At 45.5% G+C, this 17,811-nt stretch overlaps 1 protein-coding gene across 4 annotated transcripts in view; it reads right to left on the bottom strand.

Moving 5' to 3' along the window:
* Positions 1-17,811, bottom strand: part of FBXW4 (F-box and WD repeat domain containing 4) — a 60,849-nt gene that overhangs the window by 30,205 nt on the left and 12,833 nt on the right. For all 4 annotated transcript variants that reach the window (XM_042019162.1, XM_042019164.1, XM_042019163.1 and 1 more), the window contains exons 3-5: positions 16,097-16,282; positions 14,785-14,917; positions 12,191-12,285 (exon numbers count right to left, since the gene is read on the bottom strand). In XM_042019162.1, coding sequence (XP_041875096.1) covers positions 12,191-12,285; positions 14,785-14,917; positions 16,097-16,282 — 414 coding nt within the window. The remainder of the gene's footprint in view (positions 1-12,190; positions 12,286-14,784; positions 14,918-16,096; positions 16,283-17,811) is intronic.

The raw sequence follows: 17,811 nt of genomic DNA, 5'->3' as shown, positions 1-17,811 counted from the left end.
GCTATGCTCTGTTTCAAAACGCCAAAATTCAGCAGCAAGTGATAAGTCAGAGATTTACATTTACGACCTCTGTAAATTCATACCATCTGCAACCTCATCCTGAGCACATGGATGACAGAGCTTGCCCAGGATGAAGGCAGTGCTGCTGTAAACATCTCCCACTTTGTCAGGAACCACCTTCTCTGCAGACAGAACCCTTCCTTCAGCAGTTTCCGACGATCCATACTGATATGCTCATACATTCCCTCTCCTGAGCTGGAACAGAAAAGTTTGTACCTGTAGATTGGCAGAGCAACATACATAGCATACCACACACCTGAAGAAGGTATGCTTTTCTCTTCTTCTTCCTCCCCCTTCTCCTCTTCCCCCCCCTTCTCCTCTTCCCCCCAGCCTTTCCTGACAGCACTAACTGATAAACGATCCAATCCATGCTTGGAAAAAAGAAACTGTCCCCCTCTACTTCTAACCAGGAAATGCTATGTAAAACCTTGTCCCTTGAATTGCCTCTTAAGTTACTCCTTGCATCCATTCATACATACAGATGCACATATAAAGCACATCCATGTCTGCCAGTTCCTCAAGTTGGCACAAGCTACTTGGATCACAAAGCTGTGCACAAGCCCCAAAACAGCCACCAGACACTCTGTGCTGGAAGTTGGCCATTGTCTTCCCAGGGATATATACAAATTTCTATTGGATACAACAGCACTAGTTAAGAGGTAGAATCAGGCAAACATGCATTAAACAAGTGTTTTGCACAGCATGGACTTGATATGCAGTATAAAACAGGCTTGAATTGACTCCATTGACCATAATCAAAAGCATATCCCTTTGCTTCAAACAAACTAGTGCATTTTGGATAGTCTAGAAATTTGATTCAGCAAGTACTTGAATCAGAAAATTACCATCACCTGTAGTCTCCTGTATACTTTTTAGTTTCCTTCAGGAAAACTAGGAGTAGCAACTGCCTTCATTTGTACACAATCATCACTTTCTTGTCTTAATAAGCAAAGAACTAGTGCTTTACTATAATTCTTCCTCCTGCAGCAGTCTGAAACATTCACTCTGATAAATTCAGTACTTTTCGCAGTTCTCTCCCAAATGTATTTTTTACTTCTAGAAAAACTGAGGGTAGGGGGGAATCCCCCAAAGAGGCCCAGTGCTTCCCTCCTTGTAATGAAACCCTGTGATGGAATGCCCTGCACTCCAATTAGGAAGAAATGCTAATTTTCTCCAGTTGAGCACCCCCTCTAGATGTATCTAATTTGTTTCACTGCTTTCATCTCTCCCCTCCATCACATTTTCATTTAAAGGTTATGATCTGTTTGTGCCCTCCATGCCGCGCCCTGACAAGACACCCCTATGAGAGGTTGCAGGGGCCATGTCGCCCTTCCTAACCCCCTTCCCAAACAAAAACCAAAGCTTTTTTCCCTCCACTGCCTCTTTAAGAAATGCAGAAAGATGAAGGGGAGGAGCAGGGAATTGGGAAGACAATAATTAAAAATAAGAAGTAAGCCCTCTTGCAAGTTGGGCTGTTGGTTGTTTCCAACAAAAGGTTAGAGACCTTTGCACCATGACCAACACCAGTATGACCAGTGCAGGCCAGCCAGGAGCAACAGCATTACAGAGCTTTGCTTCTTCTGCAGATGCATTTTAGGAACAGCTGCCATGCAAGAATACTCTTTTGCAAAAGGTTTTGAGATTCTAAATTGTTTAGCTCCTTGTAGGTCTGGGGAATACATATTCTCTCATCTCTCACAGGGAGAGTCTGGTCAGAAAGGACATGAAGAGTTGGCTCAGCTGAGGAGAAAGTCTCAATAAAGCTTTCCCACTTCTCTCTAAATGGCTTATGCCTTGTTCTGGGAGCCTGTGTTCTGCAAATTCCTTCAGGAGACCAGAGACTTCAGATGGGTAGTGTGGGCCTTGGAATAGCTCTTCATGGCATCCATAAATTTGTGCTGCCATGGTTGTGCCTGGGCAGACATGTAAATCCTCAGGGTAAAACCCATCTGGACAAGTTACCCACCCAGAAGAGCTGTGCATACACCACATAAGGAAAAGGCATCTAGATGACCTTGCTGGTGCCACACCACTTCCCACAGAAATTTCAAAGGGCTTTTTTACCAAAAGACTGTAACTGGAAAAAAAAAAATAAATAAATGCAGCCACCATCCTACCTCCAAGCAAAGCCTCTTTGCAGCCTGCCCCAATATTTTCAAATAAAACAGTATCCCTGGAGCTGAACCCATGGTCTTCCCTACATACAAACCCTGCTCCCAAGCCAAGCCATTCAGGACTTGTGTTCAGCCTCTCCCTTCTTTCACTTCCATTTTCTCCTTCAGTTCTTGTCTGTTAGAAAGGAAATCAATGATCTACACTCTCTAGACCAAGTTTCACCACACACCTGTTGTCAACATCCTATAAGTTGAAAGTGCCTGGAGAATCTCTTTGGAAGAAAGGCAGCTAAGTGGCCCCTGATTGAAAAGGATTGGAAACTGCTGGGTTCCACCAGTGGCACAGCCTGGAACAACTACCCTCGTGGAAAAAGGAGGAGAACAGCTGGACACGCTACCCAGACTGAGCATTGAGTTCTTGACAGTAAGATGAAGCTGGAAAAGTGCTGCAAGAGTGTTTTCTGTTATTAATAGGCACTTTGCTAATACTGCTCAAGATAGTCAGCTCCCTCTCAGTCATTTCCTGCTGCAGCCACTGAATCCCATTGGTCACAGCACTATATGCTCCATTACAAGCTATTTCCTCTCTACATTTGCAATGCCTCCAAAAGCTTTTGCAGAAACTCCTGATGATCTCCCTTCCTGCCCCCTCTGCAGACACAATTCCCTCATAATTTTACTTTCTGGGACCACAAATGGGGAGCGGGTAAGAGACACACAAAGATTTACTCTTCATAAATAGTAGCCTTGCCCCTTCCTCCCCCTCCAGGCCCCCTCTCTATCTGGTCCATGCAAACAAACCCTGAGTGGGAAAGAGTGTTCGGAAGAGGCCTGTGTCTGGGCCAGCTGCTTTTCATCCAGAAGATGCCTCTTCCCGTTGGAAAATACAAGCATTGTGTGAAAACATTTTAATATATTCATGCACATTCCTATAGCTTGCAGGAGCGAGTGGGTCTCAGCACCCTCCCCTCCCTGCCTTCCAAATGATTTTCATAGGCAACGATGCACTGGGAATACCACTTGTTTTCTCGAATGCCCGCGAGTATGTAAATTGTGGGAATATGCAGGCCAAGGGCTGTGGTTTTATTGTGCTGCAGAAAAGATTTTACTAATTACTTGCCTAAACTCCAAAGCAGTATGCCTGCTTTTCTACAAAGCGGGAGAGTGGGGAAGGTGGGGGTGGTGGGAGGAGGAGGAGGGGGACTGAAAAAAAAAAAGCAGGGGGGAAGAGAGAGTAAAGGGAAAGAGGGAGAAGGAAAAGGAGCACAAGGGATGCATTTCAAAGTTTCTCCAGCAATTGGATGGGGGGGGAGCTGGGCCCAATGTGAAATCATAGAGGTCAAAGGTGGGTCTCCCTCCCTTGTGAGAAAGTGGTGAATCAGGACGGTTTATCAAACGATCATTTTCTTTTGAAACTGGGAGGCAGCGGCTGGGACAATTCTGCAGATGTGCTTGATGAGTTTGGGACAAAAATGGGCCGCCTCCTCCCCCCCTCCCCCCTTTAAGGTCTCCCATCAGGGGTTGCTTCTCCCTCCACTGCTTCCAGGACCCTCCCCTCCCTTCTTCAGTGGTCAGCTGAGACCCCCACCCACTGACCGCCTTTGTATTCCTGGCCTTTGGACACAGTGACAGGGCCCTTTATGAGACCCCAATCAAGACCCCCATGTCACAGGTACCTAGTAGAGATACCAGACCCTTTTCAAATGAGGAACAACAAGGAAAATATGCTGGCCCATTGTCCCAGCACGGCACCAAGGGAGATGAAAGGAACAGGCTGCTCCCTCTCCGCAGACTGCCTGCCAATCAACCCCAGTTATTAAGGTCACAATGTGGAAATTCTTTTGACCTACACCTAATCAAAGATGCACCAAGGACTTTTGAGACAACATGGGGGAAGGTGGGAGAGCAAGCATCCCCCTGCCTTCTCCACCCATAAATACAGTGGAGCTTCCACAGAGAATTAGTAGGAGTTACCCCAGCTAGTGCTGCAGCACACTTGCCCCAAGTACCACTAGGGCAGCCAAGCAGAGCTCCATGCTGGCATCCAGCCTCAGGAGAGCTTAAATTAAAAGCACTCCTCACTGAAAAGTTACAGACTGAGCAACACTGGAGGTGGCTCAGAAGCCATGATCGAGGACACTGTGTGACAAATACTAAGCATCCTTCTTCCCATTCCTGAGATCTTCGGTTTGCACAGGCTGTGGGTTTCACTAAGCACAGTCAGCACCATCCAACAGTGAGTCCTGAAGAAGAAAAACTCAGTGGATGTGAATCTCTGAGTCTCCAAAAGCTGAAGCACCTGGAAGAGTGGACAGATGCCAGCAGTGCAGAGCAGACATCCTGACTCCCCCTTGCATGATACTGGGTGAAGAAACCAAGATGATTTTGACGGTGGCAGTTTTTAGGACTACACAGAGAAGAGGTAGGACCCATGTGCACTGGCAGAACAATGAGATGGGCACAAGACAATTAGAGCATGGGTCAGATGGGATCAGAGAAGCACATCCCATCACACAGCTCCAGAGCACTTGGAATATGGACAAGATCAACTGCCTCTGAAAGGTTGTTCTGCATCACTCACTGAGTCATCACTGTACACTCAGAACACAACACTTCAAGCTGACAAGTGACACAAGAAATGACAGACTACAGTCTGTGATAGTTCACACAAAAAGAAAAGAAAAAAATCCAAACTCTGTACCAGGAACATTATTCAGCACATATAGGATGCTTCTGCAAGTGTGTGACTTTAAATTAGGTCCTCCAGAAGAGCCACATGGTATAAGTCATGGCCACCACTTATGATCAGTCTTGAAGAAACAGAAATCTTTGGCACTCTTCTTTATGCACCATATCTGCTGTCATTCAGAGAATATCATTCCTGATCCCATGCCAGCTTGCTGCTCTCATCCTGTTGGCATTCTTCAAAGCTCACCTAGATGAAGGTCATAGTGAAAGGAAAACAAATTTGGGGGGGTAGTAGAGTGAAGTCATGAAAAGTGTAACAGTCACAACCTGTAAGTTTCTTTATGCTAAACACTGCTCATGCATTGGCTCATTTTACTCTGTCTTTTAGCTAAAAGATACCAGTGCAGTGCTACTGGAGCCCCACAGTTCCTGTCAGAGAGCCTGCAGAGGGTAACAGCCTACCAGTGGTGACCAGCTGGGTAAGAGATTAGAAGTGGAAGATTCCAAAAGAGCTCTGGGACAAAGACCCATGTCTTTACACAAATCCTACTACATTGCTTCTCCACTGCAAGTCATTGACATTCCTAAAACTGTCCCTTTGTTCCTTAGCTCTTACACAACTGCTGAAGCAGGTGGAAAACGGCTTTTTCTTCTTGATGTTGAACCAACTGCTCCTATACCAAAAACTGCTTAGCTATGGCTAGGCATGGTCTGGTTTAGGTCGTTGTAAGCCAAGATCCAAACTGACACTTCAGACACTGTAAACTGCAGTGCTCAGAGCAGCCATTACTTAAGCCCTGCAGCACAAAAGACAGATATTGCCTTTACTTCAGGGCAATATCCTCCACTATCGCTCTCCTTTCAAATGCCAATGGCAGGCTGAGGACCAGTCTCCTGCTGTCCTCAGAGTGCATCAACACTCCTTTAGAAGGGCCAGGCTGCTATCTTAGGACACTACAGCTTCACTTCCCACCTCAGGGCATGAGCTCGCATCCTCTGAGTGACACTGTCCGGCCTCATCTGGGAGGAGTAACAGTGGAAGCTGAGCCTGGTTAGAGGCATCTGCACCTGGGGCTCTCACCGTGCAAGAAAGGTCCATCCCTCTGTGTCCCTTCCCACCCCCAAAAGCAGTCATTTGAAAGGCGGGGAGGGAACAGACACCACTCTAATTGTAGGAGTGAAACCTGGCATCCTCCTGCTCATCTACCTTTGCACTCCGTTTCTGTTTCTCTTTGAACCTCTGGTACAGCTTGTCAGGTCGCTGCCCTCCTGAGAGATCAGAAAAAAAAAATACAGCAGTGATTACTATTGTACACTGATATGCAAGCTGGAAAAAGGGAGAGAGAAAAAGAGAGAACGACCTCCATGCGTCAGACTATGAAAGGGTTGCGACTGAAGCCGCCTGGAAAACAAACCCTTAATTTAAATGTTAATGAAAGTGCTGAAGAGACATCAGAGGCTTTCATTTCTCTACAAGGAACAGAATCACCAGGTCCAGAATTTATGGCCCCCTTCACCTCCCCTCTCCTCTTCTCTGCTCCATCAGCCACAGAAGTAAGGAAAGGAAAAAAACCCTAATTTTAACATTAACTCCACACTTCCACCCTAGGATGCAATTGCTAAATTATCTGTTGGCAGGACACTGATCAAAGGTGGAAAAACAAAGGCACACTGCACAACCGAGCAAAGGTAAATAGCAGCCAAGGTCTGGTGAAGTTACCTTGTCCCCCTGCGACTTTAAAAAGCAAAGAGAAAACAATCACAAACTGGAAATGGAAACCTCAAACCATAAGGTTGCCAGACCCCTCTACTAAGTTTCTTCTGTCACATCGATTAAACAGTCACGGATTCTCCTGTGCAAACCAGGCTGCACAAGAAAGATGCTTCCTCCAAGCTTTCTGAGACAGACTTTCCCCTCAAGCAAGGGGAAAGATGATAAAAAACTGCAGGGGGAGGGAAAAAAATTCATTGTGCAACACAGCTCAACACGATTAGAAACAGATGTCTGGGTTCCAACTCAGTCAGCTACTGCCTCCCAAAACCTGCTCACCTGCCCACAACCACTAGTGAGCCAATTCACACAGTCACAGAAAATATATACATTAGAGTATTGGCGAAAAGTGACAAAAAGGGAGGAAGTCATCAATCATGTGAGCTTTAGAGGGCAAAGGAAAGAAATTGAAGTGAAGAAAGGTTAAGCTGCAGTTTCTCAGTCTACAGAAATGTTTGCATATATGTTTGTTTCTAGAGGAGAGGGAAAGGACACATGCGTGTTCATGTGTTCACCCATGTGAAGAACACCAAATAGAGTCATTATCTCACAATTAAAGAAGGTAAAACAAAGTCTTCTTCCTCCCAACATCAAGGGAACAGTCAGGGCAAATGGATAAGACACAGGTGTCATTTTAGCTCCAGAGGGGAGAAACTGATACTCATTTCCTGCTCTTCAGCTTTAGGGTGAAAGAGCACCAAGTCAGTTATGACTATTGCATATATCTAGAAACCCACATCCAGCTCACCCTCTGAGGTCAGTAAAAGATGGTAGTTAATGCCACCACTAACACTGCACGTCCACTCTGGGATCTCACAGCTGAGCAGCTTCTTCCTGTCCCGCTTAAGAAACAGCTGCAGGTCAGAGTCCCCGCTCAATTATTCAAACCGACCAGGCTCTAGGAAGATCCCCAAGGACAGCAGAGCTGTTGCTGCCGGCTGTTTTGCTGGCAGTGCACAAACCCGAACAAAACCCAGTTACTTCTCCCAAGTCCTATCAGACTTAGGGAGGTTAACTGCACAAAGCTAGGTCAAAACAGAGCACCACTACGGTCAACAGCTCATCTTGATATGCAGTAGGGGAAATCTGCAGATAAAACTGGAGGAAGAAATGAGGATTGGGGGAACATTAGCCAACATTTTAACTTCTACATGTTAGGGCTTCAATTGCACAGTTAAAACCACTGCAAAGTTACTCTGATTCAAGTGGGTGGTTTTGCTCTAAGGCAAATCTGCAAGATCATATTGTTACACTTTCACAAAAAGTTTCTAGATAACCATTAAAAGAAGCCCTCAAAATTAATCATGTTGATTGCTCCCAACGGAAGAGAGGCCCATTCAGTAAAGTTGCCTGTCAGTAACCTTTCTCTTCCTTCCTTTCCCCAGCGAGTTTGGGATATGTTTTACAATTTGCCTGAGGTTGTCCACAGGAGCAGAGATCTCCTCAGATATTAATTCCTCATGATAATCCATGGGAGAGGCAATTAGGTTAAAGTCAGCGTGTTCAAATAGAGGAGTTAGGTCTCAACTACAACACTGCATGAACAGGAGAGCCAGCCTGGCTTTTTAAATTCCACTGCTCACATAAATACTTATTTTCCTTTAAAGTAAGCATCCAATGCAGATAGCTAGTCCTCAGTACAAACTTTCCTGCTCTCTGGAATTAACCAGCACTTCACCAAGGCAACATCCATGAGGAGAGGTCATCTACTGCAGCAGACTAATGACACAGTCAGAAAAGAAGAGACTGTCTCTTGGGCTTACACACCCAAAGCATGTCTCTGTCACAATAGGGCACTTTACGATTGCCTGATGTTGCTCCAAAATGTACCAAGGGTTTCCTAGCTCTCTGTCTACACTTGAAACCTGGCATCCTCCTGCTCATCTACAGTTGCACATAGGAAACCATTTTTGTGCCTCCATCTTCTCTTGCTTTAAAATCCGACACACTTCAAGTACAGCATCTCATGATAAATATTTAAAACTTTTTAAATGAAAATAGCAAATGCCAGTGGCCAGACCTGGCAGGAGAAGCCAGCTTAGATCTGAGTAATCTTTAATTCAACACCAAAAAAAAAATCTGGATCCAAGATTAATAATGAACTTAACATGAAGGTCCACTTTTTTTTTTCTTTTCTTTTCCCTCCAGTTTACAGTGTACACTGCTCCCTTCTCTTCCCTGGCTACTGCCACCTCAGGGAACCACAAAGCATGAAGGTACCACTGCTATACCAGAAACTCCTGAGTTTGCCTCACTTTGCACATTTGAATTGGTCCACTGCACTTAGGCTTGCCTTGGTCCCTGAGCACACATAAGTCACTGCAGTAAGCAGCAGTAAATGAAAGTTTAACATCTGCGTGATGCAGAGTTCAAAAGGCAAATGAACTCAGGGAGAAGAGGATTATGAGCAGCTAAGAACCGTAGTTTAGAGTACGCAGCAAAGTACAGCATTTTACTAATCCATGGAGAAGGACAGCTTTGGAGAGCAATTAAACCAGTCACTGAAGGAAGCTGAGATACCCTTATTTTAAGTATCCTACTTCAAGGACACTCTCAGACTCTTCTCTAGTCACTTATGTGACACGCAATGTGTGACCTGCTATCCAAAGCACATCGACCATCACAACTTTGCAGAAGACTTGGTGAAAACGCAGAATGAACACAACGCCCTCCAATCCCCACTACCCTGCAGGGCACTGTTAGGGATCCCCAGAGCAATGAAGTTCCAACAACACACATGGATGCCAAGACACTTCCATGGCTGAAATAGTTATATAAAGGACTAAGCACAGTTTTTCCCTGCACAGAAAATCCAATACTCTTGGTACCCTTTTACCACCTTTTCCTCTACTTAATCTCCCTTATAGGAATCATGCTGTTTGCAGACCCTAAAACCATCCAGAACAGCACCACTACACAAAGAACAAGGAAGCCTCCTCCCCCAGCTCCGTACATCTACAGGATGACTTCTGTAGTGACACTGGGAAACTATGGACAAATCAAAGCAGGATACCTAAGAAAAAATGCCTGAAGCCAGAGGAGCTGTGCTCCAAGAACACAAGTCCCTAACATTTAGCTTGAGTGTACAGGCACTGTCCTCTAGAGCAGCTGTCCAGCAGTGCAGGACTACAAGCAGGCACAGAAAAAAACCCAGCTGTGGGTCAGAAGCATACGGGATACTCTGTAAGAAGCTTCACACAGAGGAAGATATCACTGCAAAGACAAAAAGTTTCAGCCCATTAACAGCTGAAGTTCAGTAAGAATACAACCCTGAGTACTCTAGTGTCTCAGTCCTGGCAAACTTCCAGGTCAGGAAACTATAGCCTCCCCAAAGCAATTTTGAATGGCTAGAGTTGGAGGAGTCTTCCTTGCTCCCACCCCACTGCACACAACTGCTTTGAGCTGTTTCTGATCTCTGTGTGTCCATAGCAGAAACAGCTAGTGGGTTCTGAGCAGCAATGGGCCAAAATACTTAGGTGGTTGGAGCCTGATTCTCCAGCAGTTCTACACCAGGAGAACTACCTGTCCTTATGGAGGAGATCTCAGTTTACATCAGCACAACTGAGAAAGGAGAATGAGAAGGGCACATTAAGTGTTTAGGAGGAAGTGGAAGTTATAGGCCATGTTCAGTCTCACTAAGGAACAAATGGATCCAAGCCCTGACTAGAAAGATGGGGACTGCAAGAGATGAAAAGCTTGACACAATTGCATAGGGAATGCATATGGGTGAAATATGGGCTCTTGCAAATAAAACAGAAACCACAGAGTTCCCCAAAGCAGACCTTCCTAGAAACCAGATATTATCTTTTTGATACTCGCCCTCATTAGACAACAAGTAATAAAACCTATTAGTGAAAAATTCATCTCCCCTGCCCCTTGCCCTGGCCCACCCCCACCACATGCCCTCCTGCTCTGATCCTCTCTCTCTTCTAGGATGGCTGCGATTTGTTCTGAGAAGCGACAGGTTTATAGGTTAGCCGACACCTTCTCTCTGTGGAATTTTAATTAACTTCTCCCATCGTCAATATGTTAAGGAGCAGAGTTCCCATTATACGAGGTCAGCAGCGTGTTTCAGGCCCTGCTATATCAGCCGTCAAATTGAAGAATTAATGATGTGGCTAATTGGCTCTAATTCTCCACACCCCCCTCCCTAAAATATGGAGGTGTAAGGGGGGCTGCAGTAGAGTGGGCTAGTGGGAGAGGCTGGTACAGTCCACAGACTCATAAAAAAATGAGAGTACACAATTTAAGCCCACTTGTTCATGGGGTAGCTGTTCCACCACCTCCAATTTATCACCCTGCAGGGAGGAAAGGGGGGGTGGGGAGACTGAGGGCAAATATTGTGACAGAGAGTGTGCACAAGCGTGCACACCAGGGAGAGGAACACTGTCCTGACAAGAGGCCACGGCAGTAGGTCATCACTTATGAGTAGGAAGCAGCATGCCACTGGGCTCTAACCAGCCACAGTGCCTGAGCTAGAGCCTGTCTGCCAGAAAAGGGACCCTTGCAGCACAGGGCTTCCATCACATCTTGCAGCGGCACTAACGCACAGGGCACTTCTTCAAAAACAGTCTGTCTCAAACACTCGGAGCAAAGGGACAAGGGAACAGCAAAATCATAGCAAGCCTGGAGTGTCATTTCCCTGATAAAGTCATTAGCTCCGTACCACTAAGTTTCTGCTGCCTGCAAAACAAGCTTGGAAATCTAGTAAGAACAGCAGTTGTGGACAGTATTGTGGTTTTGCACAAGCCTAAAATTTAGTAGTTGCAGACATCACATGAGCAGCAACAGTAGCTCCTCCTCCCCTCTTCCTTGAGGTATGCTGAGGAAGAACCTCCCTTGCATGCAGATGACCAGTTTAACAGGGAACCACAGAGACAGATCATTGCTCGTTGATTTAAGATTTTAACGGTCAGGGTTTCTCAGATTTTCACTTCCTCAGGAACAGGAGCACTTTATAGAACACCCTGGAAGACACTGGTGTATGTATTGCCCTTGTCTCCCATGCTGAAGTTGGACTGTAGCATTATGCCTGCACTAGAAGCCTGGAGCTACAGGCAACAGAGGCTGGAAAACCACATCCCTGAACTGCATCTTTGCCAGTTCAACATGTTCAAAGAAAACTGAGTTCTAACCACTGCATGCAGCTCTCAAGCAGGGACCTTTTTGCTCAGCATCTCTTCTGCCAGAGAATGAGAATACAAGTCAGCATCTTTTCGGCAGAGAAAATCTCAAGAGGATCCAGTTCACTGTTTCTAATTAGCAAGTCAGCGTTCCTTCATCAAGAAAGAATGAACAGGTCCCACCTGAGGCACTACAAGGAACCCAGGGCCACCTTCACGGCCTCCTTAGGAGCGGATCACTCCACTGGTACAGGAAATAAAGACCACATACTCTTCACTGAGGTCCTGCTGCAGGCACAAGCACCTGATCAGCCTCCACACAAATCAAGTCCCTGAGTTGTCACATTGGTGCCTCAGAAAGATTTGTGGACACACAGCCTATCCAACTCCTTTACTTCTCTCTGCTGGAAATTGGGAATAAAGAGATCTGTTACCTTAATAATGGGCTGATAGCAATGGACCACACTCGATCCTCTGTCTGCACTGTATGTAGACATTGACCAACTCTGCCCACGGACAGGGACCAAACCTAAAGAGAAAGATGCGTGTTATGCCACATCACCCAAAATAGCAGAAGGTAGGATGCATGCTGCTAATGTTGTACTGGAAGAGCTGCCCAAACTGCCATGCTTACCCTCCCTGAGACCTTCTCCCAGAATTCCAATTACTTATTTTTGGGGAGCAGAGCCTTCAATTGCTGGCAGAAACAAGCAGTTGAAATCACACAAAGATTCAGCTTATAAGTATGACCTTCCACCCCACTGGTAACAGAGAGAGCACCCCCATCACCACTTGCTCTCTAGGGGCAAGACTCAAGAAGTGCTCAACTCCTCGTCTTCTGTAGTTAAACAAATGAGAATTAGGATTTGTTCAAATCTGTTTTCTTGAACAGTGTGGGAAGACTTAGTAGCATCCCTGAAAATTTTCCATTAATGTTAGCTATAAAGTTAATTATTCACCAGCCTGTAAAATAATCATCTTTTATAAGTCCCTCCTTTAGACCAAGTTTCTCAAGTGTACCCCAGGCTGTTTTCAAACTGGCCCCCCTTGCTCACTAAAAATGTGAGAGAATTCCTTCCCTCCCCCAACAGTGCAAACATGCACATCTCCTTCCACCAGTACACCCCTTTGTTTCTGGGCCCTAATAAAGGCCCCCAAATTCTTGCTGGGGCCTCTGCTAGTGGCCCCCATTTTCTCCACCTTGCCATCATTCTTGGCCCACAGGACTCAAGCCCCCCAGTAGTCTGTAACCAACCCCCAATGTTTCACTTCAAGACTTCAAAGCGGGGAGTGCCCTATTTGTTTGTTTGTTGATAATGCCCAAGATTGCAGGCTATTCTTGTCAGCGGGGAATTTAGCACCTAGTGTCAGCAAAAGCAACAGAAAAGCTTAACTCCTTTAAGGCATCCCTATCTCCTACAGGTTAAAAATATTGCTCAGAGCACACTGTCTGCTGCCTATCACACAGGAATGTACATTAGCAGCTCTTCAGGGCTTAGTCCTAATCAACACTCAGCAGAGCCCTCAATAGCTTAGACACTTAAGAGCCCCTTTAAAAGGTTGGTAGGGATTCCCTTCCACCCTCCAAGGGTCTCATTCACGCAAACAAGACAGCCTACAAAAGAGATGATAAAAAATAAGAGGTGAACATCCCCAGAGTATATGCTGTGGGGAGCACTGGGTGGGCAAGATCTCACACTAGCTCTAAGAAAAACAGCTTGAAATTCCCCTCTGGCCTTCAGGAATTTGTTCTCAAGGTCGGGGATGTCTGTCCTCCAGCTGTCAGAGAAGGAGCAAGAGGGCACTCTCCCAGAAAAGAGGATCCACGACCAGAGAGGAGCAGCACTGCTAAAGTGTGAGACAAAGCAGCATCAAGGCCTTGCTCCCAGTAGGCAAAGAGCAACCCCAGAATTGCCTTTTGCATCTGAACATTGCTTTACTTGGAAGTGATTTTACTCAGGAGTACATCTGTACAGAGGGACCAAGAAAAATAGATCAGGTCATGCTGCTCCACACACTTCCTATAAAACCTTGAAAGAGACATTTAAGTCTTTCCTTGCTTCAACTTCCCCTCTTGAAAAACAGGAATTGGCTGGTTTTCATCTTACCTCCATGAATGCTCTGTGATATAAACCAGGGACCAAGAGTACCCATCAGCCTACCCAGAGCAAAAACCAACTTATTCAACACACAGCAACCACTTCCAACAATGAAACAAGTGGTTGGTTGTGAAGATGCCACAGGTACTGCACCATGCTAGCAGGACACGGGTGAAACATCTGTGTAGAGTTTCCTAAACTGATAAAACAGAGCTGCTTACAGCTCAGAAGAACAATTCTTCAGGTCCACACAGGAACGGAGCATTGCCAACCAGATCCAGAAGGAAAAAATCAGCAAGGTCCTGCCCCAAAAAGAAATAGTCAAAAATTATGTGACAGGACCCAGTGACGCCAGCTGGAAGAGAAAAATGGGAGCTAACAGTATTCATAGTCTAACTTCACTCCTGGTTTGCAAACCAAGAACCATTTAAAAAAAACCCACACACAAATAAATAAACCACAAAATTAGTAAATAACCACAGATTTGGAAAAGACATCACGTTATCCTTTACAAAGATTGAATATATAACACAGAGCATGTTAAATCACACTGCAATATTAAATCACAAAACCAGGATGGGTTTGAGATACATACAGCAAATTTCACACTAACTGGCATGCATCTCCAGTATAGATAGATGTACAGTATAGACAGACGTACAGGGAAAGAAGCAAAATATCAGCTGCTGCCTTCTGCACTTCTAAGTTTAAGCCAGCAGCTGATGCTGTAAATTACTGCCAAATCGCTTTCTAACAAGCCTGGCAGAGCAAGCATCTTTTCAGAGACATGAACGAAGATAGTCAGCACTCCTCCTGCAAGGAGTACAGGGCTCGAAACAGTTCTGCTGACACTTAAATATTCATGGCACAAGACCTCTGAAGTCACCTCTACAGCAGCACCTGCAGCTGCTGAAACATCCCCTGCTCACCTTCGCTGTTCGGTCCCGGGAGCCGCTGACAATGAGGCCACCTTGGAAGTCCACACAGTTCACCTCCTGTTCATGCGCAGAGAACTTGACGCTGTAGGAGCCGTGGATCTTGTGAAGGACAATACTTCCATCTCTGAAAAACAAATCCACAGGCAGGGAAGCTGTATGAGCTGCATCTCCCTTGAACATGCACCTTCTATTAATGCTTCAGAGCACTATAAAAAGACCAGGACTGGTCTCTGACAGGGGCTGAAATTCATGCAGCATTATTAACCCTTCACTCTTCACACATCACCTGTTCTCTTGCAATGCCACATCTGGCCAGTCAAAGCCTGATCTGATGCACATGAAAATTTTCCCGGCTATCTTTCCACCCTCCACTTTGTGTTAAGCTGCAGAAACTATAGCAAAGCAGCCATTCCTCCTCCTACTGCTTTGAGCTTGCCAGAATCTTGTCTGTATGCTGAATGTCTGGAGTAAGGGAACAAGTGAGAGGACATTCTCACCCATGTCCAAGCCTCAGCTTTTCATTCATTTCAGAGCAGCCATGCAGGGTGCTGTGCTTTGAATTAACTACACAGACATTTAGACCTTTTTCAACCAACACAGTTACTGGAATTTTAAATGGAAGTCTTCATTTTCACCTGAATTTTGGGCTGAAGTTCACAGGGAGAGTCTCACGATACCCAGGGCAGACAGCCATGACTGTCTCTCTCAATTCTGTGCTTTACTGCTGTGTATATTTATAAAGTTTTAGCTATTAATAAAAGTCCTGTCATTTGCTGTAACTGAAAAAGGTCAGTCAAATGCAAAATTAATTGGAGAAGTGTGTGTGTGCTGGAATGCTTGGCAGCTTTCCCCTCTCCACTATCGTATCAGTGGGTCTAATAAATACACACTTGTCTCTAGAAAACTTTCTGCACCACTGCAGTCCCAGCTACCAGCAGTACTGATTATTAGAACAGTCTAGCTACCCTGGTTTTAACAGGGAAAGAAATGAAACTTGCACAGCAGTTCAGGTTTGCCTGATCAGTCAATCACAATCCAACAATCCTGTGGACATCAACACAAGTTTACAAGAGCAAAGGACACTTTTTAAGGTCAACAGCATGAGACTCAGCTCCTTCACTGCTGCAGTAGCTTTTTCAGGCCAGAAACAAAATTATAAGAGAGGAAGCAGCAGCAGCTGACCACAGCCAAGCATGAGGACACCGTGTAGCAGGACTGGCCTCTCCGCTCTGGGCTGGAGTTACACAGAATCTTTCCAGCTTCAGTGGCAAAACCCTTGGGCTCCTTCATTCACCCAACTTACCCCCCTCCACTGACGATGTGGGAGTTGACAAGAACAAAGCGACACACGTCCTCCTGGTGGCCAGAGAAGATGGCTTGAGGGTGACGCTGCAAACCTGTCCCTTCTGCACAGAGGTGGTAGGCCTGGATGTTCTCCGCTTGAGACAGGTAGAGATACTCGCCATCCAGCTCCATCCAGGGCATCAAACTGCAAACAGACAGCAGGTTGGGGGCATGCAGGAGTGGGGAGAAGAAAATGAAACAAAACAACCTCACACAGAAAAAGAAAAAAAAAAAAGATTCCATCTGCAAACATATTAACAAAAATGCCTACTCAAGAAAGATGAAGTTGGAGCTGCAGGTCACATGCAAAAGCAGGGCTTAATATAGCAGCACAGCTACAAGTGAAGCTTCTCCAGCAACATAAAAAGAGGATGACATTGCTGGCATTTTTCTAACCAAGAGCTGAGGAAAAGGAAGCATGGAATCTCTGAAAGAGGAGATGGCCAAAAGTCTAGTGAGCATAGATAGGAAATACTTAAGGGCCCCTGAACCTTCACATGAGCTCTATACCTTTTAAGAAACTAGACTCTGGTGTTGGTGAGCTATGCCAAGCCTTTCTAAGAGAGCATCCAATGTGAGGCTGTTGGTACAGTCAGTCTTGATCCTGAACACAATTTGCTGGTGCCCAGCAGAGACCACAAAGCTGCCACTGTTCCACACACCTCTAAGCAGGGGAGCATGTCAGCAAAATACCACAGATCTTCCTACAGACAGAAAGTCACCACCTCCTGCACTCTGAGGCTACCCAAGAACTTTACACTCATCATATAGAGGAGGTATTTTTGTACATTCATACCTCTTCCACTGCTAAACCAGAAGCTGTAGAGCAAGCTCTTGATTTCTCTCGCCCATCTTTTAGAAGAGGCCATACACCCTGTCTGGCCCCTGCTTTATGTGGGACAGTGGCAGGTTTCTACGGACAGGCTCCAGGCCAAGAGCAGTGGAGTTAAAAAACTACTCCAAGTTTTTTGAAGCCTGATGCTACAAATGGAAAACATGCTTTACTTTCTGGGAGACCAAGAAGAGGAGAAGACACTCAAGTAATGTCTGAATCAAGTCTGTCATCTCAAGATGTTTATTTATTCTTGAAATAAAACCAAAATACAGAAGAAAACAGGCTACAACACACACTTAGGCTGTGAGATCTTTGCTCAAGTTTTTGCTTTTGTATAGCCACCAGAGAATCAGCAAGTAAGATTTCTGGATATAGCGAGGCTGGATACAAAGACACATGGGACTCAAGTCCTATGGGGCATGGATGTGTGAAATTGGCTCTGCTCTGCAGTCATTGCCAAGTGCACCAACGCCCATGGAAACACCGAGCAAATCCAGAGCCTTTCTATAGAGCAGCTTTTCAGTTTTCAAACTATTCAGGAACAAATGGCTTTGAAAGCAGGGGGGCTTCTCATAAAAACCTGTCTCACTCTTTTTTTCAGATCATTTATCCTCAGAGGTCATGATTTTCTGTGTCATCAGAGTCATTACACACAGCCGTACCTCGCAACATCACAATGAACAACTAGAAGCAAGAGGACAAGGTTGCTCATTAGACAGAAGGTTCCTGCTTGCCTGCATTCATCTCCAGTAACAGGCTTTTAATCACATGGACAAAGCAGTTGAGTTTATAATGTTCATCTGGGACCTGATCATATAGATGGAAAAAGTAAGAGGCAT

Source organism: Corvus kubaryi, unplaced genomic scaffold (assembly GCF_017639235.1).
Source record: "Corvus kubaryi isolate FWS band 111438036 unplaced genomic scaffold, C.kubaryi_AGA036_p1.0 138, whole genome shotgun sequence".
NCBI lineage: Eukaryota > Metazoa > Chordata > Aves > Passeriformes > Corvidae > Corvus > Corvus kubaryi.
Note: the sequence above shows the minus strand (reverse complement) of the source record. Positions and strands in the feature narration are given on the sequence as shown.